A 21,422-nucleotide genomic window follows, 5' to 3' on the forward strand; every position below is an offset into this window, starting at 1 on the left:
ACGTGTTCTCATGCTTCTTACAGATTTGCACCTGGAGTTTTTTCTGACAGCCTAGGCAGGCGGGAGGGTGCTTTGCTACCAGGCCGGGATCCACCGGGACCCGCACCTTGCACCCAGCGGACACCGCCAGACGCTTCTAAAGGCTTCCGGCTTTCCTCCCCTCCGGTTTGTACGCTCCGTAATTATTCTGGCCATTCCCGAGAAAAAGAAGATAAAAGTCACTTTGGCGCCCCCCCTCTCCCTTCTAATAGAGAGGACTCAGGGACTCTCCAGCCCTTCCCCAGCTTGCGTTAGGAACGGAATCTGCTCGGACTATGGCGCTCCAATTGCGTTTCTGATGGGAGCCGGAATTTCGCTCGGCCCCTTGCAATGTTTCCAAGGGAAGGTTCGTACATTCGTGACCGTCCCTGGCAGCCGCCCAGCCCGGGACTTGGGGCTCCACTCGCCATTGGCCAGCCGTGGGCATGACGCGCTGGAGGCGGGGCCTCATCAGCTGTTTGCGGGATGCCCCGAGCGGGCGTATTTTGGAAACAATACCGCGCGGTGCACAGTGGCCTCCTCCCGCGCCAGCCCGCCAGCTGCCGCTGCCGCCCCTGCCAGCGCCTCCCGCCACCCGCCGCGGCCCGGTGAGCGCGCCAGCGGCCGGGGACCGGGCGGAGTTGGATCGCACCTCCTCGGGGAAGTGGGGAGTGGAGTCGTGCTGCGCTTAGGGGCCCGGGAAGGGTTGGGCTGCGGGCGTGTGGGGTGACCATGAAGGACTGGAGTGCTGGGGTACGGGAACGGGGTACGGAACCCTCATCTAGTGCTCTGCTCCACGAGGGAACTTGAGGGTAGTAGCATTTAAGACCGCAAGCAGTTGGGTCCAGGTGGGTAGGGGAACCTGCGGCTCACTGCTGAGCAGACCTGGGCTCCCGCGAACGGCCCTGCCTCTGGATCTGACTTTGGGGTAGGACAGGGAGTTGTGGGGCGTCCTGCCTCCCTGCGGAGTCTGAAGGCTCCTCTCCTTAACAGCTGGGCTATTTCCCTCCTTCCCAATTGAGTCTGGGCGCCAAGCCCCCGAGTGCTCGTCACGCTGGACCCTGGCGCGGAGCCCTGGCATCACGACTCGGAGGCTGAGACTCTCTCCTGGAGTCACCCAGGTCTGCTGTGTGTTGTGTGGGTGCGTGAGTGTGTATGCTCGTATGTGTGCGTTCCCAAATTTTAGCTCTTGTCGAAGTTCAGAGTGCGTGGCTACTGCCTTCTCCTGGGAGGAGGAGTCTTAAATTCAGCATCCCTGTTAGAGCCCTTAGGGGCTGGGATGGCTCCAGAGCGCTTTGGTTCCCCTTGCTAGGAATAAAGCCTTCCCAGGCAGTGCTCTCAGGAAGTGTGCTCCTCCTACCAGTTTGGACATCACCTTCTCAGCAAGGGGAGTAGAGGGTCTCTTTACAGTATCCCAGTTTACACTTGACCTTGCCCAGCTCCCCTCTGGAGGCTCCCACTTACAGAAGAGCCACCTGCAGTTCCTGTGGAGAATGGGTAGGGTCCCCAGGGCTTGCAGAGACACACCCTATGGCTGCATTTCCCCCACAGTCCAGTCCAGGCAAGGCTTGAACTTTGGGGCTTTGCTGGGAGGGGGAGGGGGAGGGGGAGGTGGCTGGCTTCAAAGGAAGAACCAAGACAATGACTCCTGCTTGTGATTAGCTTTGGAGGGCCCCTTCTTAGGCTGGGATTGCCAGCTTGTAGAGAGAAGGTTGAGGGCAGGAGGGGAGCCCCTGCCAGGTGACTGGCAAGACAGCGCTCCGTCCTTTCAGCCGGAAACTTTGTTTCCTGGTGCTGATAAGCTGAAGATCTCCTACCCTTCTTTGGGAAACACTTTCCAGAGAACACCACATGCCTGTTTTGCCATCCGAGTGGGCGTCTCCTCACCAGGGAAGAGGACAAAGATAGGATCACACATTGCTCATGGACTGGCTGGGATGGAGGGAGTTGAAGCAAGCACCTCAGAGAGAGCTTGCATTTGGGAAAGCCAAGATTCTGAATTTAACTGAGATTCCTTTAAGTACTTTACCAAGCCACAGACCATTTGGCTTGTTCTTCAAAGGCAAGAGACGGAGAGACAAAATTCCCAGGGGATCGCTCAGTGAGTCTGGCAGTGACAAACAGTGTCCCTCTGTATCCTTAACCATTCAGGTAGTTGCAGCTTCGGGCTGCCCCAGGGGTCCTAACAGGTTCTTCCTGTGTGTGTAGGGGGCTGAGTTGGGAGCTAAAGATGCTGGGTGGCTCCAAACTCAGACTTCCAAGAGCCATCAGGTGGAGCAAGAGGAACTTCTTTATCACCAAGAAAACTCATGCCAACAACCTGAGTAGTATACAGGCGGTGAGTGAGGTCACAGAAAGAGGGCTGAATTTCACTTCCTTCTGTGAGGAAGGTTATACCAATCTCACGTTCAGCGCTGACAGGAATGGTAGGCTGTGGGAAAAGAAGATTGAAGTCACGGAGACTCGTGAGTAGTCATGGAGGCTAGTGAGCTGGGGTGGGGGAGGCTGGCCACTTTGCCGGATGTTGGACCTACCATCTAGGCCAAGATGTGGTGGGCAGACAGCTCCCCTTTGCTGTGAGGGCAGTGTCTAACTTGGGTCTTTCTGCCCTTTCTTCCAGGACACACTCTTACCACAGCTTGGAGCCTGTTTGTTGTGTTGAGCAAGCAGGGGGTGGAGACTAGAGGAGATGGGCAGCTGGGCGGGGCCTAGCAGGTTTGGAGGGAACCTGGCTGCCCTCGGATTGCTGGCTTTTGTTTTTGCTGCTGAGCCTGGAGCTCAGCTCAGACTGGGATGAGAGCTTGGTGGTTACTTCTCAGGGCAGTGAGTGAGTGAGTGAGTGTGTGTGTGTGTGTGTAGTGACCACTGTGTGTACAGCCAGTCACAGCACCTCTGCCCTCCCATAGCCACTCGTAGGGCCTAGTCTTGTTGACATTTCCCCGGGTGTCCTGAGTACTTGCCGTGGTTGATCATGCCTCTGCTATTGCTCAGAGTCAATAGCAGTCAGACTTCATGACCAGAACCAGCCCGGGTCGGAAGAAAAGGCCAAGGTGGGAGTGGCTCTGGGAAGGCCCAGGGAGGAGGTGTGGAGCCTCCTTGAGCAGTGAGGCAGGCCACATTTGGGGAGGGTGTCATCCTCAGTGGTACTTTATCACCAGGTCGTTTGTCATCAGTATCGGGCCCCACTTCCCCCAGGTAGAAGGGAAAGGAGAAAGGTAAGGGGGAGTCCTTCAGGTTCGGCCTTGGGGCAGGGGACAGCACCCCAGATGCCTGCATTGCACCCCAGCAGGGGAGATGGAGCCGCCTCAGTGTGTGGAGGAGCTGGAGGATGATGTGTTCCAGCCAGAGGATGGGGAGCCGGGGACCCAGCCTGGGAGCTTGCTGTCTGCTAACCTGTTTGCCCCGAGCCAGCTGGACTGCCCCCTCAGCCATCTGCAGCTCTTCCCTCTCACCCACTGCTGTGGTCCTGGGCTTCGACCCACCAGCCAGGAAGACAAGGCCACCCAGACCCTCAGTCCGGCCTCCCCGAGTCAGGGTGTCATGCTGCCTTGTGGGGTGACCGAAGAACCCCAGCGACTCTTTTATGGTGAGTGCTCTTAGCCTCAGGACTCCTCCCATAGAGACTGGGGGAAAAGAGGGGACTTCCCCTCCCCAAACCTGCGCTTTGTTATTTCCTTCCCCAATTGAGCCGCAGGGGCTATTGATTCCTCGACTCTTGTCACCGTGCTTCTCTGCTTGTTCATGCTCTTCACCTGTGCTCCATGGGCACCAACAAAGGCAAATTGCTATGCCATTATTTCTGCCTTTTTGTCCCTTTCTGCAGGGATCCTTGGGTCCATGGTGTCTTCTTGGGTCGGAGAGAGGGTACCTGGGCCTCAGCTTTTACATCTTGTGGCCAGTTGCGTGGCCCAACCTTTTGTGTCCTGGTAGTGCTATGCCTTCTGCCAATTGGCCAACATTGCCCTGGAGAGGGTTACGGGATCTGTGACTCGCTGTTGACCCTGAAGGGAAAAACCCAGCCCTTTCTGGGAGGGAAGGTTTTTGAAGGCACAAGGTGTCACTTGGGACTTTCTGGGCTTTGGAAGGGGAACTGGAGAAAGAGGTTGGGCCTGCCAGGGCTCAGTGCCAGCAGAGGGGCTGTTTCCAAGGCTCGATCAGACAAGACCCCTTCATTTGTGGGCTTAAATGGTTTGTTTTATGAGTAACATGTCCCTCCTCTGGCAAAGGCACAGTGTTAGACACTCAGTCTTCTTTCTTCTTTTAGCACAAAGCTTATGGAGGGAGAAGAAGGGTTCAGAAGCTATCTTGCTATGTCTGATGGAGCATATTGAAGAGACACTACAGTTATTCCTGGAGGGAGCTACCCCGTAGTTCTTTCGGGAGTCTGGGAAGATGGATAAGGCCGGCCGGCCGGCAGGGAAGAAGGAACAGAGGGAGGAGGGAGGCGGGCACCCCTAGCGGCAGCTCGATTGCCAGCATTTGGTTAGGGTGCAGCGCTGGTCTCGAGGTCTTGTGGTCTGGCCTGGGGCTCCTCCAGAGAGGAACTTGGCTATCCAATGGGTTTGAGGAGTTTTCTCTACCTAGTTTTAGTTCCATTGCCCAGGGCTCCAGGACCTGAGCCCAGCCAGAAGCAAACGCGAAGGCACATTTTGGTTTTCTCTTTCTCTCCCTTGCTTTGCTCAACCTAGGAACTCTAGAGAACTGCCTCCAGTGCTTTTCCAGAGTAGAGCTTCAACCTGCTACTGCATGAAAAATAAATTGTGGTCAAGCGTAGCTTGGTAAATAAGGACAGAGGGCTGGCAAGTTCACCCACGCATATTACTTCTGCCCTGGCACTGCCTGTGACTAGAGAACTACAGGGAAGGCTAGGACCATTCTCTGCTGTTCTCTGAGTATCAGCTTTTCAACGCTTGGGTAACAGGCAGGTTAGGCTACCCAAACTGGGTGGAGCACCCCGATAAAGTCTCAGCCAGGAGTGTTAGGCACGGGGTAGGTGGTACAGTCGTGGAGAATGCTGAGATGTGGGCCCTCTGTCTTTGCAGGCAACGCTGGCTACCGGCTCCCTCTCCCTGCCAGTTTCCCTGCAGGCTTGCCCCTTGGTGAGCAGCCCCCTGAAGGGCATTGGCAGCATCGAGCAGAGGTACAGATTGCCCGAAAGCTTCAGTGCATTGCAGACCAGTTCCATCGGCTTCATATGCAGCAAGTAGGCATGGGGGCTTGGGGCGGGGGGAGAGTCTGCTGGGGCTGGGGGGCCAGGACCTGCCTCAGCAACTCTGTCTCTGCCAGGCCTCGAGGATATGGTCCCAGAGTTTTGGCCTCGGCTATTATGATCCCCATGAACTGGATGGGCCCAACTGGCCGAGCACTCTTGCCCTCACCTCTGAGCTCCACCTTGGTTACCTGCCCTCTGTCAGCTCGGGCTTCATAAAAGCGATTTGTCCCACGGTTTGTCAAGAGACACTACAATCTCTCCTAGGGCCTGGGGTGGCTTTCCTCAGCCTTGCTCAACACACTGTGTCTTCTTGAGGCCAGGTTGGGAGATTGTCCCTCACAGTCCCGAGGGGAAGATTTTCAGGGTGCTGCAGTGAAACTGGACAGTTGGGGGTGCCTGGCCGAGGTGCAGCGGGGAACTGGGTAACCAAGGCCGAGGGATGGGCCTGAGTGGGGGAAAGTGGTGGAACCGGTTGTAACCTGACACTTTCCAGCTGGGGAGGCTGCTCCTCATTGTCTCTGTCTGGGAACTGGGACCTGGGACTCTGGAGAGCGAACCTCGGAGAGGCTCTCCAGACTGGCGGCCGGGTGCTTGGCCGGCAGCCTGGCACCAGCCCCGCCAGGGCGGAGCATCGCGTGTCAGTCGAGCATGTGGCAGAGTCCATCAACAAAGGCGGCGGCTGGCAGGCTCGTGCTGGAGGAGCCCTCCGTGCCACGGGCTGGAGGCTGCCCTGCTCTGCAGCCGCTGTCTGGGCCGGCCCCCAGACACTTAACCCTTCCTCTCTGGGCTGGCTTTCTGGATGGCTGCCAAGGCAGGGAGAGGAGCCCAAGCTGAATCTGTGCTAGTACAACCACCACTGAAGCAAAGGCACGCCACCTGGAAATGAACATGTTCCCCACCTCTGGGACTGTCCCAGCAGTGTGTGTGTGTGTGTGTGTGTGTGTGTGTGTGTGTCTGGAAATCAAGAGAATAAATGTCTCATCACTCTTGGGCAGACCCTGAGGTTAGATGGGTAACTTCAGGGGATCAGAGTAGGTTTGACTTACGGGCCAAACCACTGCCAGCACCAGGAGAAAGAGAAGTTGTCTTTTGGTCTCCTGGTCTCCTGAGAACAGACCGCCGGGGGTTAGATATGGTTCGTGCCTTCTGCCAAAGAGTTCTGAGGGAAATCTAGGGCTAGATCTGGTCCTGGTCAGCTCTCCCAGTCCCTCAGTGATCTGGAAGAGAGAGTGGCCCTATGTTTAGATAATAAGGCAGCTTAGCCTCCTCCTTTGGCCCCACGCTCCAGTCCCCAGTCCCTCCGCTGATTGTTTTCTGGAAACTTGGCTTTGAGTCTCCCCTTCAGTCCACGTGTGGACTCACTCTGATTCTGGATTTCCTGCTCTTGGCCTTCTTCCTGCCCATTCACTCTAGCCTGGTTGTACAGGCCGACGGCTGAGACCAGCTCACAGCTTCCAGTCCCGGTGCTGGAGCTGCTAGAGGACACAGGAGCTGTGGGTCTCCTGGACTCATCTACAGGAGTGTCTGGAAGGTAGCTTTCTTCATTCCCAGGAGACCTCATCTCTCTCAACAGTTGTTTCCCAGGATATTCCTCCCTCCATTGGTGAGTCCCTGTAGGCTTGGTGGCAGGCTGGGAGGATAGGACTAGAACATTGCCCGGGGCCCTTTCTTGCTAACTCAGTCCTGAAAGAGAGGAGACGGTCCTCATCCCAAGGTCTGACCCTGCTCTTTGCAGTTTGGCATCATTTCCCCCAGTCCAGGGCTGCCTCTCGGAGGGCAGCTTTCATCTATCAGCCAGAGCCACCCCAGCCTGGGGGAGGGGCAGAGCTGAAGGAGAACCGTCTCTCCTGCTCTGCACCTCACCCAAAACTGGCTCCTGAGTTCCCTGTGCCCCTCCCCCTCCTGCCTGCTGTCTACTCCTACCTCACAGTGGCAGGAGGCTGGTCAGCTAAGCCTTTCCAGCCCAGAGCTGGTTTTCCCAAATTTTCCATTACAGAGAGAACCAATCTTTTTGTCTGTGGAATCCTCTTGCTTTTAACCCTGTCCTCCCCACTAACCCTGCTCACAGACCTTCTCCAGGAGCTCATCCTGCAGAAAGGGCTAGGATGCTAGCCACAGGCAGATGGAACACTGGCATGCAGAGGAACTTTTAGTAGCTAGTTTTTTTTTTTCTTTTTTTAAGATTATTAATTTTGGGGGGGGGGCGCGCGCGAATGCGCGTAAACAAAAGTGGGGGAGGGGCAGAGAGAGAGAATCCCAAGCAGGTACTGCACTGTCAGTGCAGAGCCCAACATGGGGTTCAGGGCTCTGGGCTCAAGATCATGACCTGAGCTGAAATCAAGAGTCAGACGCTTAACCCGCTGAGCCACCCAGGCAGGCGCCCCTTAGCAGCTAGTTTTAAGAAGTGAGTCATTTTCTGACCTTGATTATTACATAAACCAGTCTACTATTTCATATCTAGAAAGTGCTGTTGTGACTCTTACATTCTTTTATTTTCTTTCTCTATTCCCTTCCCTAATCTTTGCAGGCAAGGAAACTGAGTTACTAGGATTTTTAAATTTAAGTCTCTAGGCTTTGAGTCCAAAGTCAGAAGGCCCAGATTTGAATACCAGCCCTGCCACCTGCTAGCCATCAGGAAGGCACTTGACCTTGCCAAGTGTAGCACCTCTTCTGTAAATTAGAGCTAATACCACAGAATTTTATTGTAAGGATTAAGTGAGAAAATACCAATGAAAGTTCCAGGGACACAGTAGGTACTCTTTAATGCTCGTTTCCTTTTGTCTGTCTATAAGCTTGATCATCTCTCACATTTGTTCTTGTCAGTTCACAGTGCTTTTCCCACTGCTCCCATCAGGCTGATCCCTTAGCAGAGCTGCCTGCCCTGAGCTCCCCTCCACCTGCCCTGCACAGAGAAATTGGTGTCCATGCTGTTCAGTTGTAGGACTCAGCCTCATTTGTTTCTCCTCAAAGAATGGTCATTCCCCATCATTATAGGCTGAGTTTAGAAAGCCAAGAAACACAACTCAAGAGGCAGTAAGATGTTGAGTGGGCTTGGCCATTTCCTTTCTCCTTAGATCTGGAATGGTGTCCAAAGACCAGACCGTGGCCATTGGTCCCTGAGTCCTGTAGGGAGTGTGAGCTCCCACTTTTTGTCCCTGGTTACGGACCTCAGTTATTCTTTTTCTGTATCAGGGGAAGCCTTCTTCCTAGGAGATGTGGACCAGAGGGGGTGGGGGTGGGGTACGATGACCGGGTAGTGCTTTGTAGGATGGCATTATGGCAAATTGAGTGCCATGACCTCAGATTCAAACAGTTGCAAATTCCACTGGATGTCAGTTTTTGCTAGCCATAAGCCCTCCCAACATGCTTCCTAGGGAGCATACAGGATGGGCTTCTAGCCCCATTACCCAACTGATCAGTTCTGGGTGGCTCCAATAGATGGAAAGGCAAGGATTTGAAGGCAGAAGATCAGTGTCAGTGAGGTGCTTGCTGTCAGCTCTTTGGGTCTCCAAAGCAGCAAGACAGGTGGAGGCCAAGTGATTGGAAGCAAAAGCCTTTCCAAACCGGGTCACATGCCCCATCTTCCTTTGACTGGGCCAGGAATAGAACTTTCCTCTCTTTGTTGCTCTGTAGCAGGTGACTTCTTGTGGTCTGCTGACCATGGTCTGCCTTGACTCAGGCTCTGTGAAGGTGCCCTGGTGTTTTTGTGTCTGTCCAGCTTCAGCAGCAAAGAGGAGGTACAGGTTTGCTCCCTCACTGTGTTCATGGGCTGCTCTGGCCAGAAGGTGTGGGTTCTGGTTTCTTTTCATTCCCCCTGCCATGGTCTCCTCCAGCATGGGCCTAAGAATGGATAGTAGCTGCTGCTGTCCTCTCTTGTCCCAGCAGCGCTATCTTGAAATTTATGGAGGGTATTTCTGGGCAGTGTTAAGAACCCAAGAATCCTCAAAACAAGTAGCTACTGTAAACCATTGAGTGAGTAAAGCTACAGGAGCATTGGAATTCTTTAAGTCGGAAATGGCTTTTTTACTTGGACCAAGAGTGGTTTCATTGAGAATAGTCAGATTTGGAAAGTCTTTGAATAGTGATTAGACTTTCTGGAAAATGCCATCTGAGGAAAATTTCAGCCACTCACTAAAAACTATCTTTAGTTGTAATATCACAGAAAGGATCCTAGACTTAGAGGCAGGCCTCAGTTCAAATCCTACCTCTGTCACTTATGAGTTCTGTGTCCATGGGCAAATCACTTAACTTCTCTGAGCCTTCATTTCTGATACCCAGCAGAGCAGATGTGAAAGCCCATTGGAGATTATAATACATATAACTATTAAGGTGTGGGCAGTTTAACACTTTGGGAAATGTGTCAAAAGATGATGTTAGGATTTTGCTTGGACCTGTCTTTATAGTTCTTAGGGAGCTCATTTGGAAGTTGTACCCAGAAGTGGTGTTTACATCTGCCAACAGCCTGGATCCTTTGTTCAGGGTGCCCTTGAGTGCTTCCTGACCCTTTGGGATGCCCTCCTTGTTGCTGAGTGGTTTTGGGGGCTCAGGCTGTGGCTAATGAGGTTGTTCAGGCCCTAGATGTGGCAGCCCCGGGCAGGAGCCCCAGAGATTTGACCTTAAAGTGGGAAGGTCTCTGTGGAGCCAGCCTCTGTTCCAGCAGTGGGAGGTCTACCTAGGAGGGCGCCTGGGGAAGAGTGAGACTGGGGGAGGGGCCGTGGAGGGCCTCTGTGCGTGAGAGCCAGGCCGGGGCTTGGGGGCCCTGTGTTTGCTCTGTGGCTGGCTCTGTTTATATCGCTCACTATATTTAGCTTCTGAGTCATCAGCGTGGCTGACTAGAGGCCGAGTTCCCCACACAACTCTGCACCTGACTACTCTCTCTTCCAGGAGAAGGGCCTTGTAGTTCCGGATAGTTCACTCCCTCCCCACCAAAGCCAGGCCTTGGGAATGGGAGTTTTTTTTTTGTTGTTTTTTGTTTTTGTTTGTTTTTTTCCTTAGGGGTGAGGGGGGGGTGATGGGAGAGGAGGGGTTGGGAGAGGTACTAGAAAAGGAGAATAAAGAAAAATCTTTGGTTTGCCTTTTGATCATGTCTGGCAACCAAGAGGGCATGCTCCCTGACCAGAACGAGAACAGTCAGTGTATGTGGTGAGGAGGAGGGTCCAGCTTTCTTCCATGCTTAGCTTGCCTTGTCCTGTCTAGGGAACCGGCCCCAGGCAGGACAAGAAGAGCCAGCTGCCAAGGCCCCAATTTGGGAGTCAGAGCCTTGGGGTTCCTCCTCCACAGCCTTGTAGATGTACAACGGATCTGCCACTCCTCAGTCCCCTCTCTCCCTCACTCTCGGCCAGAGCACACACCCCAGAGTTGCTTTGTGAGTTCTTTAGAAGTTGTTCAGTAGTTCCCATGGAGGAGTTCTCAGGCTGGGGGAAGTCAGGTGAGGGCCCCAATGGTTCCCGCCCCCAGAGGCTGTGGAGATGCAGCACAAGTCTCTGGGGATGTGGAGGGGCACATAGCCCGTCCCTCCTCTCCCGCCATTCCCCAGTGGCTGAAGCCAGTGGCCTTCAATTGCATTAGAGGAAGCCCTCCTGTCTTCCACTGAGAACCGGCTGGCCCCAGGCTGCCGTTTCTTCCTTGAAGAAGGGATTGGTGTGGCCACGGTGGCAGTCAGTGGCTTCAACGTCCCAGTAGCACTGCTGGCTGCGCTGAGGAAGCTCTTGGCGAGGGGTATTTTTTTTTCTTTTTCCGTTTTGCCACGTTGCTCGTTCCTCCCGCGTCTGGGTCAGAAGCTTTCCGGGGCAGTGGGCCCCTGGACCCAAGGGGCTGCCCTGTGGGTTTCAGAATCCTTTGCTCAGCTTGGCAGCCTGGAATTCTGGGCCCCAGCTGCCTCTAGCTGCCTTGGCCCATCTCAGAGTGAAAAGTCAGGGATTTCCCCAGGACTTCCTAAGTCTGTTGAGAAGATAGCGCTCCCGGGGCGGGCGCTCTGAGCACAGGGTGTTGAGGGAAGTGCTCGGCAAGGTTAAGTGGGGGCCCGCGTTTTCCCTGTCCTCACTGTGGAGAGGGAGCTGCTCAGTGCAGCCACCAGGCCAAGGCCGTACATATACTTTTCTCGTTTGATCGCCACGGCAACCTCGTACTTCTAGAGCCCATTGTCCCCATTTTATAGGAAACTGAGGCTCCCAGAAGGGAGACAGCGTGCCCAAGTCACACTGTAAGTGGCTGCACTGGGAGCCATACAGCTCTGACTCATCCTAAAACCACGGTCTTCGGTCTTCCCGCTACCTATACCTCTGCTCTCAGCGGGAACCTCCTAGAAAACAAGAGCCTGAGGGACGCCCACTTACTGCCCTGACCCAGCTCTGCCTCCTGTAAAACTTGGTTCTCTGCTCTTGTTTTCTTCCCTCAGATTGGAAAATAATTGAGGACAGTTTACATCTTGCTCATCTTTGCGTCCTTCGAAAGTCTTAGCTCGGTTGGGTGCTCGATAAAAGCTTGCTTAATTGAACAAAAATATCTTCTCGACTTCTCTCAAGTGGAATTTTCCTGAAGTGTCTCTTATCTCTGTGTTCCTGTTCTCAGTGGCAAGGTTCTTTCCCTCAGCTCCTGCCAGGGTGAGTTTAGAGTGTGACGGTAAAGGGAAGAGGTAGGAAAGCGTCACTTTGGAGAGTGCGTGTCTCCCTGTAAAACAGCGTATACGAAACTGCATTTTAAAGAAACCGAGCGTGGTTTCTGAACATGATCTGAAGTTATCATTTCGGAGCAGTTTTGGCTTTATTTCTGTTTGATCTTCAGTTAGCTCTGCCTCTGAAAGGTCTATTTTTTCTGGTCCACAGCATCCTTACTAAATAGTTAATGATCTGGAAACAATGTCTTTAAGCATACTAGGGGAGCAGTTCAGTGGCGATTCTCTTTGAAAAGTTAGTACTGTTTTCATGATGCGAATAAACATACTGTAATCTTTTAGTGGAAAAATGTAGCTCTGGAGTCAGAGGCCAGGGGTCCAAATAACCTCCCCTCCCAACGGACTATGCTTAGGGTAATGTTTCCAAGCCTTTGTTTCCCCATCTGTAAAGTGGGATTGATCACACCTGTCCTTCCTGTGTCCCCAGATCTTTGTGAAGAGCAAATGGAAAGATACGAAAGCACTCTAAGCATGAGATATTATAAACTGCTGTCAGTTCAGTAAATTGCCACTGTTCCTTTCAAGCGGGGCCACAGCATAGATTTGCTCTTTCCTCTGTTCTTTGGGGTGAAATTAGCTTTTTGCTAGAGCATCTGGAACACCGGTGACACACAAAGCCCCCAGAGGGTGTGAATTGGATCCAGAGGGAGAGAGGCAGAGGGAGATTGTTATCCGGGGAGGGGAGGGAACGCTCTTTGTGCTTAGGGCAGAGGCCACGTGGGATGAAACAGAGTTTGATTTGTGTAATCCAACCTTGTCAGACACCACAGCCAGCTCTTTTAAAAAAAAAAAAAAAAGAAGAAGAAGAAAAAAAGCCTTTTACTAGTTGGGCCTCTCCCCAGGCAAGAGGCTGATACTATCACATCAAGTACATCTTTAGACCTGGCCAGACATCAGTTGTTCCTGGCCTCAGACAAGTGGGTTATCTTGCGAGGCTGACTCTTCTGTAGTTGGTCCAGCGTGCACTTGTTGAGTACCTACTGTGTGTCCCTGTGAGTTCCCTGGTGCACAGGATGCATGGCTGTGCAGTCACTTGCCGTACCTTGTGCACAGTGCGGGTAACTTGAACACTTGTCAGCTGGTTGCCTTCCTCTGCCGGCCACAGCCAGAAAGTGGGCCGGGGTCAAAGAAGAACCCTAGGTCTCCACTGCCTGGCTGTGCTGTCTTAACTAGAGAAGATATTTTTATCCACTATATTGAGACCCTTTCCCTTGGACCATTCACCTCCATTTTTTCCCTCCATGCCTTGGTCTTACCCTCTGAACTCTGAATTCGAGGGCTTCTGGTGTAAGCTTAAATTCCCAGCAGTATCCCATCCCCTGTCCCTCAGCCCCCTCTCCCTGAGGGCACCCTGACTATGCATCCTTAGAACCCCCACTTTTTTCCAGGTTCCCTGTCTTAGAGGGGTGCGCAAGCTGAGTTTGGGAGAGTTGGGCCTTGCTCTGGGGTGGGGATGGGGCGTTGCATTCACTGATCTCAGATTCTATGCTCTGTGCTATGCCAAGTGCCTGAGAGTCAGAGGCCAAGCATACTCCTTCTTGCTTCCCCCTTCCTTCTGCCCTTCTCCTCCCCACCTTCTCCTGGAAGGATCTGTGTTCTCTGGTGTCTTGGTGTCTTTGTATTCCTCATCCTGTTCAGTGAATGTCGATTTCCTTCCTCCTTACTATTTCTCTCCCTGGCCTCCCTTCGTGCCTTTTTTTCTCCTTTTGTTTAATTTTTTTAAATATTGTATTTATTGTTGTTCCTCATAACCAGGGGATTCTCTGATAGTCTTGGTATGAAGCAGCTTGGTTCATTTCAGAAAAGGGCCTTTTGGGGGCTGCCCTGTGACAAGAGAAGACCAAGTAGAATTTGTGTGGCATCTGCTAGTGCCCAGAGAAGGGCCTTCTGAGGCTGTGCACCGGTTACTAGGCCCTACTCTTGCTGGTCTCCAAGCCCACCCAGACCCTCCAACAGGCAGGCTTGACTCAGCTGAAGGTAATCGTGGATGACAAACTTCCCGTCACAGACCTTAGGGTCGGAAAGCACCTCAGTGGTTTCCAAATGCCTGTCTGTGGCCTGGCTGCCTCAGAACCACCTGGGAAGGATTTACCTCTGGCTTGGCCAAGTCATTATTCTGATGGGAAGAGATTGAAGGAGACCGAAAAAAAATACTAAGTCGTGAAGTGTTTTCTTCTAGTCCATAGGATCACGAGTGATTTTATTTTCTCCTCTCTCATGTCTTGTATGGTCCAGTTTTTCTACAGTTAACATGTATTACTTTTATGACTAAAATATACAATAAATGTTACTTCTGATTTTAAAAATGTCAACCCAGGGAATTTGTTCAAAGTACAAATTCCTGGACCCCTTCCGTAGAGATTCTGACTAGCTGGTCTGGGTGGAACCCTGGGACTCTGTATGTATAACAGCTCCTCAGTGGCTTCTGTGACAGTCGGGTTTGGGAACCACTGGTCTAATAACCGTGCCTGCATTTCACTTATTAGGGAAGTGAGGACTCACAGACAGGCTGGTGGGAAATCCCAGCCTACAGCCAGGTCCTCTGATTCCTGGCCCAGGGACCATCCACCGCCCAGTGCCTTTCTTGCTGATTCATGTACCCTGAGGCCTGTCACAGGCAGAAGCATGGGACCTGGGTCCTTTCCGAAGGTGGGCCTATCTATGTGCCCTGCCTCCTGTATCTAGGCCTGCCTGTGTCACCCAGCAAGACCTCAGCCTTCTATTCTGACAGGGCTCTCTGGCCCACAGCTGTTTCTGGGTCTCCCAACACCCCCAAATGATGGGAGTGAGAATGCTGCATTGCCTCATCCCCAGATGCCTCAGGCCCCAGGAAGTTACCCAGGCAGCAGGTGGCCTCCATTAGGGGAATTTGGGGGGAAACTGAGGTGTACATAAATGGGATTGGCCTAGGCCCCAAATCATAGAATTGTAATCTCCCTTCCTTGGCCATTGAGCTCTTTTGATATGATTTAGAGAAGGGGAGGAGAGAGTGTCTGCTTTGGCATAAAGAAAGGTATATGCTGGCACTCAGAACCTAATGATAATGGGTAAGGACATTGCTCTAGGGCCAGGTAGTCTGGATTTAGTTCAGTCCCTGCCACCGACTAGCCACGTGGCCAAGTTACCTAACTCTTTCAATGTTCTCATCTGTAAAATGGGGATGAGAGTATATAGCAACCTCATAAGGTTGTTGAGAAGGCCGAAGGAGTTTAATGTGTCTCCATGTCCCCCGGGGATCTTGTCAAAAATGCGCATTCTGATTCAGTAGGTCTGCATTTCTAGTAAGCTCCCAGATGATGCTGAGGCTGCTGGTCCATGGACCACACTTTCAGAAGCAAGGACGTAAAACACTCAGAACACAGCCTGGTACATTCAGTGTTACTATTCTTGTCATGATCGTGGTTGTTATTGTTACTTGGCCTTTTCAAACAGGCACCTGAAGAGACTTGGAATTCCAGCAGACTGGCCTCTCTGGGGACCGGTGTTTTCCTGGATTTTCCTCCTGTTCCGCCAAATGACCTTTGCACCTGTCCTGGGCAGCAGCTGGGGGCGGGAAACAGGAGGAGGGGTGCTCTGCCCAGCTGCTGCAGACAGGCCAGAGTCTTCAGGTTTTGCAGCTGAGTTCGTTTTCACGCTACTTTACTCTAACCAGATTTTGTTAAGCCGGGTGTGTTTCCTCTTTTTACTCATCTTTGTTTACAAAACACAAGGAAGCCATCATTCTCCTGCACAGTCTGCCAGGACTCCTCTGTGGCACACCCCAATTTCCCCTCCTGGCAGTAACTGCGACTCCAACTTTCTGGGTTGTTTTCCAGGCTTCCTTCCTTGGGGGAAAGGGGCATGCTGTTGCCCCAGACAGGGGGCGTCCTCTTCACCTACCTTAGCAGGGCCCTGAAGTCGGCCTCAGTTGACATCTCACCTCCCTTCCCTTTGTGGCCTAAGGTAGGGTGAACGGAACCCGCGCTGTTTGGAACCCACACGGGTCCCCGGGGGAAAGTCCCGGAGGCCAGGGCCGGCCGTGCCCATGAAGCTCTGAGGGGGCAGGAGACCTGGGTTCACTTTCCATTCTGCCACTGACTTACCCTATGCTCTTCATCTGAGAGGAGTTGCCTGGTAGGGGCTGGGGCAGTGATTAAAGACAGCCTAAGAAGCGCCCCGGCTCTGCTGACGCTTCACACGAACATGCTCACTGCCACGGCCACTGAAGTAATCCAGGTCCAGCCCGTGCTGGCTTCCTCCTGCACACTAGGTTTTTATTCCCCTATCCACTGAGGACCCTGTGGAGAGGGCCCCCATCCAGTCCTCCTGCCTGGCAGACAAAGACAGCCTCTTCCAGCACCCCAGTCCCTTTGGGGCCTCCCCTGGCCCCCGGGGACATGGTACCTGTGTGGGCGGGGCACCAGCCGCAATCCTGAGAGCCACTGAGAGCCACTGACCCCTGCCCTTTGCCCCCAGCTTCCCTGCCTGACAGTAGGACCTGGGATAACCCCCAGAGAGTAGTGTGCATTCTTTGTTTTTGTTTTGTTTTCAAGTATGTTCTTGCTTAACGTTTAATTGGCTCCAGTCAGTAGGAAAGCGCTCCAAGAGGGATTATTTATGGCTTACTGTCAAGAGCAGCTATAAAAAGGGCAGCACTGAGCTGGAGATGCTGGGAAGGGAGAGAGGGCAGGCACACAAGTGTGTGTGTGTGTGTGTGTGTGTGTGTGTGTGTGTGTGTGTGTATGTGTCCATGTGTGTGCGTGTTTGCACTGGATGAAATCAGATTTTTGCTGCCTCAGCAGTGTGGTTTAAATTGAAGATTAACCCTTTGACCTTCACAGTGTCAAATCACTTGCAGATGGAGACTCCCCCCCTTTCCCCCCTTGTTCTCTGTGTTACTTTGGAGTTGGGGGAGGGAGGGGGCACTTTTCTTTCTTTCTGAAGAAAGTTTGTTGTTCGTGCAGCTGAGGTTTGAGGGGCTCAGGAGCCAATCTGATTAAAAGCAGCACTTGGCTAAACTCTGGAAAATCCTGCAAGCAGGGGAAAAAGTTTAATCCTCTTGTGCACAGTGCATAAAGAGCCTGGTCTTTTCTTTTTAATGTTAAAACTGCAATTGTTTTTGGAGCACTCAACTGTCTCCCCCTCCTCATCAGCCACTCCTCCCATTCCCTCCCCCCTCCCCCAGGGTTTGCTGTACTGATAGGATTAAAGTGCTGCCCTCAGACTTGTCGATCTGCACTTTTATTGGGAATGATAAGGAGTCATCAAGGCTACAGGCTACATTTAGGAATTATGTTGATTTTTTTTTCCCCCCACCGCCTTCCAGCACCAGCAAAACCGCCGTCGAGTGTGGTGGCAGATTCTCCTCTTCCTACACAACCTGGCTTTGAATGCAGAAGAGAACAGGAATGGGGCAGGTCCCAGGTGAGGCTGGGCTGCCCTCCTCGCATGGGGCACCACAGGAAGGACATCAGCGAGGACTGAGCCCGCGTCTTGTGAAGTTTATTCGTTGCTGTTTTGTGTTTGCATTTTAAAAGTTTCTGTGTACATAAGACGTACCCAAGTGAGACCTCTTTCCCTGTTCAGGACCTCACCAGGAATGAGGGCCTTTGTCAAACACTGTTGAAGTAGAGGCTGATGTGTCTGTGATGTGGGGCCTCCCAAGGGCTCTGACAAGTCAAGTCTTCAGTGAGCCATTGAAGATGACCAGGTAGTGATGTTCTCCAGGGAGTGGACTGTAGTTTTCCCATAGGAGCTTGGTTAAGAAATTAGGAGACTGGATTAGACTCCTGGTTGCACCAAAACTATCAGCCTTCTACTGTGGACGTGGACGGGGCCAAGACCTGACAGTCACACTGCCTTCAATCCCCCAGGGCCTCAGCCAGGGGCTTTCCAGCTGAGCAACTTCACTAGGCCAGTCTGCCAGCCCCGTATCTGGGTTCTCCTTTGGCCCAGCCAGTGCCTGCCCCAAGGGCTCAGGGATTCTCGCCCAGCCCCTGTCATCTCCAGCAAGACCTCAGGGAGGGTTGGGTTTCTCCAAGGACCCCCTCACATATGCCGCAAAATGAACCAAACTTCTGGGTAGGCCTCAAGTCTTACTTGGTCTCGCCCAGAGGCCCCAGGATTGGTCCCGAGGTGCCAAACCTCTGCCACCTCTAGCCGCCTGGGACTGGCTGGGTGTCAACCATGGATGAGCCACATAGCCAATGAACATGCCACAGACAGCAGCTTGTGCCTTCGTCAGCTCTTCTTTCAAAAGAGCCAGCCAACACACTGCTTTCCTCCCCCAGGATCAGCACTCTAGAGCATGAAGGGGCAGGATTACGGTGGGGCTGGGAAATGCGGTGGCCATCCCACCTATAATAGGAGTCAGCCCTCGAGGAACCCAGACCCCCTGGTTTCCTTGGAAACAACATACCTCCTCCCGCTTATCCCCATTCCTTTTTCACACCTAGTGGGATACAGGCAGAAGCCAGCACAGTGGCTTTGTCAGCTGAAATGTGTCTTTTAGAGTAACCGACAATGATTAGAGTGTGGAAACGGCAGAGCTGGGTACACGTTTCCTGTCTTCCTTCAGCTTCCAGCTAGGCCGGGAGGGCATGCTCTGGAGCTCCGTGGGATCACAGCTGCCTTTGAACTTCCCTCCTCCCTGCTGTGGCACTAATGGAGAGAATTTAAAGCAGCCAGTCTAGCAGCTCTGATAGTAGATGCGGGGAATCTGGAAAGACACGGGGAATCTGTTAACCAGACACCGCAGAAATTAAATTATAATTTTTGCATAAGTACGACAAGATAACATTGGTGCTAATGTGAAGCAAGGCCCAAAGAAAAGGCAGAGAAGACCTCAGGGCTCCCCAGGGAAATTGGAAGAGCCCAAGTAGACTCTTAACTCTAAACAAGTCCAAGCTCCTCCAGTTCTACAGAGAGGAGGTCTTCAGTACTGTTAAAGGAAGCATTAATCTACTGGATGTACAGTTGGGCAGGTTGTTCACTGCACAAGGGCACCTGCAGAAGAAGAGAATAGATGCTAAAGTCCAGCTCATGCTCTGCCCGCCAGGCTACATGACCTGGTGTCAGGCTACGTCTGCTCAGAGGAAGGGGTGCCTTTCCTAATTTGCACGAAGGTGCCATATGGGCTCACAGTGGCCCTGAGGTGAAGGACCTCAAACTGTGCATTAGCCTTTGTTTTGTTCTGCTTGGATGTTCTGAGGTATTACCTCTTCTTGGCTAGAATTCCATTCTCAGGGTGTGTACCATGGTTTGTCTGCTAAGAAGATGGGTTCCTGCTTACAAGAAGGAGCCCAGGGAACAGGTGAAGACCGGCTCTGGGACACGCTGACCATTGTGAAATGCAGCCTTTCTTGCGTGTCTCCATGCCATTTTATGATGTGCATCGGACATGTGTCGTTTCCCCCCCTCTTCTGGACCGAGACTACGACGGGCAGGGTGCTGATGTGTGCTCCAGTGGCACACATAAGAAAACCACGATTATTTCTGCCAGCCGCTTGGAACCCCTCCTAGTAGACTTCCCACCTAAGCTGAATGAGAGAGCAAAGAAATAGTCTAGGTGCCGAGAGGCAAAGCCGTCAGCTTCAGAGATCTTGCTGGCCCAGGCAGGATGTCCTGTGGCCTGCCCTGAGAACTGAGCCCAGAGTTTGACAAGCCCACCTGAACATTGAGCCTGGGGCCAGGTGGAGGGTGGTCTGACTAGCTGTCTCCATTTTATGTGACGCCAGGAACTAGCTCACTATCCTAAGCAAGCTGGGGCAAAATTTTAAACCCCTCCTTCCTCTTCCCCAAAAAACACCCAGGAGGTAAATAGCCCCAGGAAGGAGAGAGGTTCCTCCTGGCTGGCTGTTTTTAATTGGCCTAGTGATCTAGACTGGCCCCTTCCCCCTCGGCCTGCTGAGTTGGTCTGAACATTCCTCAAGTCCAGCCTCAGGAGACACATCCCTCCCTCTGGGCCCCCTTTCCCCATCCCCCCACCCCCAGGAGCATGGCTGTGTGTAGTTAGGGGGTGGAGAATCAGATTTGGAGGGAGGGAGACTCTGACCTGCCTCCTGACCTGTAACCAGCTGAAGACTTATGGAGTTGTTGTGGTTTGCCGAGGGTGAGGGGTGGGAGAGGGGCTGGAAATGTTCCTTTCATTATAGAAAAGCCCTGGAGGGAGGAAGCCTGATATTCAGGGTCAAAATAGCTCTTCTAATTCAGAACCCTAGAGTAGGGGTTTCTGGAAGCTGGTAGACAGAACTGGGAGAAAACCGCACCCACGCCAGACATCTGACTCCTTCAGTGGGTTGGAGGGCCTGAACTGGCCTCTCTGCCTTTGCCTGCTTCAAAGTTTGGGCTGCTGGAGAGCTGTCCCCGTGGCCTTTTCTTGCTTAGTCCAAGGGAGCGAAAGATCACCTCCCAGTGACCTCTCCAAGCCCTGAGGGGTGTGGGTCTGTGTCCAGAACTTACGTGTCAGGCGTGCTCAGAGGGACCCAGCTGACTTGTCTCACTGTCCCCAGTGGCCCAGCCTCATACGAGGATGGCTCCAGCCGGGGCATGGCAGGGAGGGGGTTGTTTGGGATGGTCAGCCAGGGCCTCCACCGGGAGCTGGAGAGCCACTGTGCCTGTCCTGGTCAGCAAGGAGCACACTGAGAGCTGGCAAGCTTGTGTCGTTTGGTAGACTTGATGAAGAGGGGGTAAGGAGAGTGGAGAGCAGCAAAAACAGAAAGACTTCTGCCTTCACGGTTCAGCGGGGCTTCTGGGAATCAGTGTTCAGCCTGGGCTGCAAAAAGCTACAGGGCCCTCTGGGTGCTGAACCCTGGCTGGACTCGGTCCAGAAAGGGGTTAACTTATCAGCCTTTGAGGCTTGTGGGCACACTGTGGGCAGGGGGCACATCGGCTGGTGAGGACTTTGAGCTTTGAGGGAGTAACACAAAAAGCCGAGCTCTTCCATAGATGCACCAGCCTTGTAGGCACAGGTGCTGAGAACAGGCTCCAGGTCTCCCCGCCCCCCCACCTCCCCGCACCCCCGCTGCCTGCACAAGTGGCCAGCGCCTCTCCCTCCTCTGTGAGCGTTGCCCAGTGGGCTGCCCCATCCCTCGGTCCACAGGGGCTGCAGGGGGAGACCCAGTGAGAATGTAGCATTTTGCTCAGCCCAGGTTAGTTGTCCTGGGCTCTAGGCACTCTGCCTCTGAGAGAGAGACAGGGAAAGAGAGGGAGGGGAATGGGGATCCGTTGTTTTTTAACCTGTACAGAGTATTCGGCTTTATGTTCTTCACATGCGTATATGTGTGTGTGTGTGTGTGTGTGTGTGTGTGTGTGTGTATTTTCCCCCATCAATTGGTACAATTTTTAATAAAACCATTTAAAGCAGAGCTGGTCTTTCTTTTTCAAGGTGTGGTAAAAATGCAAGGGGATCTGTCAGGGAATTAGACTCTTGTCCTGAGTTACCCCCAGTCTCCCTGCTTTTGTCAGGACTTCCTTTCGTCTCTGCGAGTGGACAAGAGCCATGCTGACCTCACCATAAGCAGCACAGGGAAGGCCTCATGA

The 21,422-nt window shown here is 53.0% G+C and overlaps 1 protein-coding gene across 1 annotated transcript; it reads left to right on the forward strand.

Moving 5' to 3' along the window:
• The first annotated feature begins 504 nt into the window (after positions 1-504).
• Positions 505-21,247, forward strand: BMF (Bcl2 modifying factor). The gene is given in 7 exon segments (XM_045450063.1): positions 505-569; positions 571-626; positions 1,012-1,050; positions 1,053-1,139; positions 3,308-3,604; positions 5,061-5,221; positions 17,209-21,247. Coding segments are annotated over 7 exon segments (807 nt in total). The 3' UTR covers positions 17,311-21,247.
• The last annotated feature ends 175 nt before the right edge of the window (positions 21,248-21,422 follow it).

The sequence above is a fragment of the Leopardus geoffroyi genome, chromosome B3 (assembly GCF_018350155.1).
Source record: "Leopardus geoffroyi isolate Oge1 chromosome B3, O.geoffroyi_Oge1_pat1.0, whole genome shotgun sequence".
Classification (NCBI taxonomy): domain Eukaryota; kingdom Metazoa; phylum Chordata; class Mammalia; order Carnivora; family Felidae; genus Leopardus; species Leopardus geoffroyi.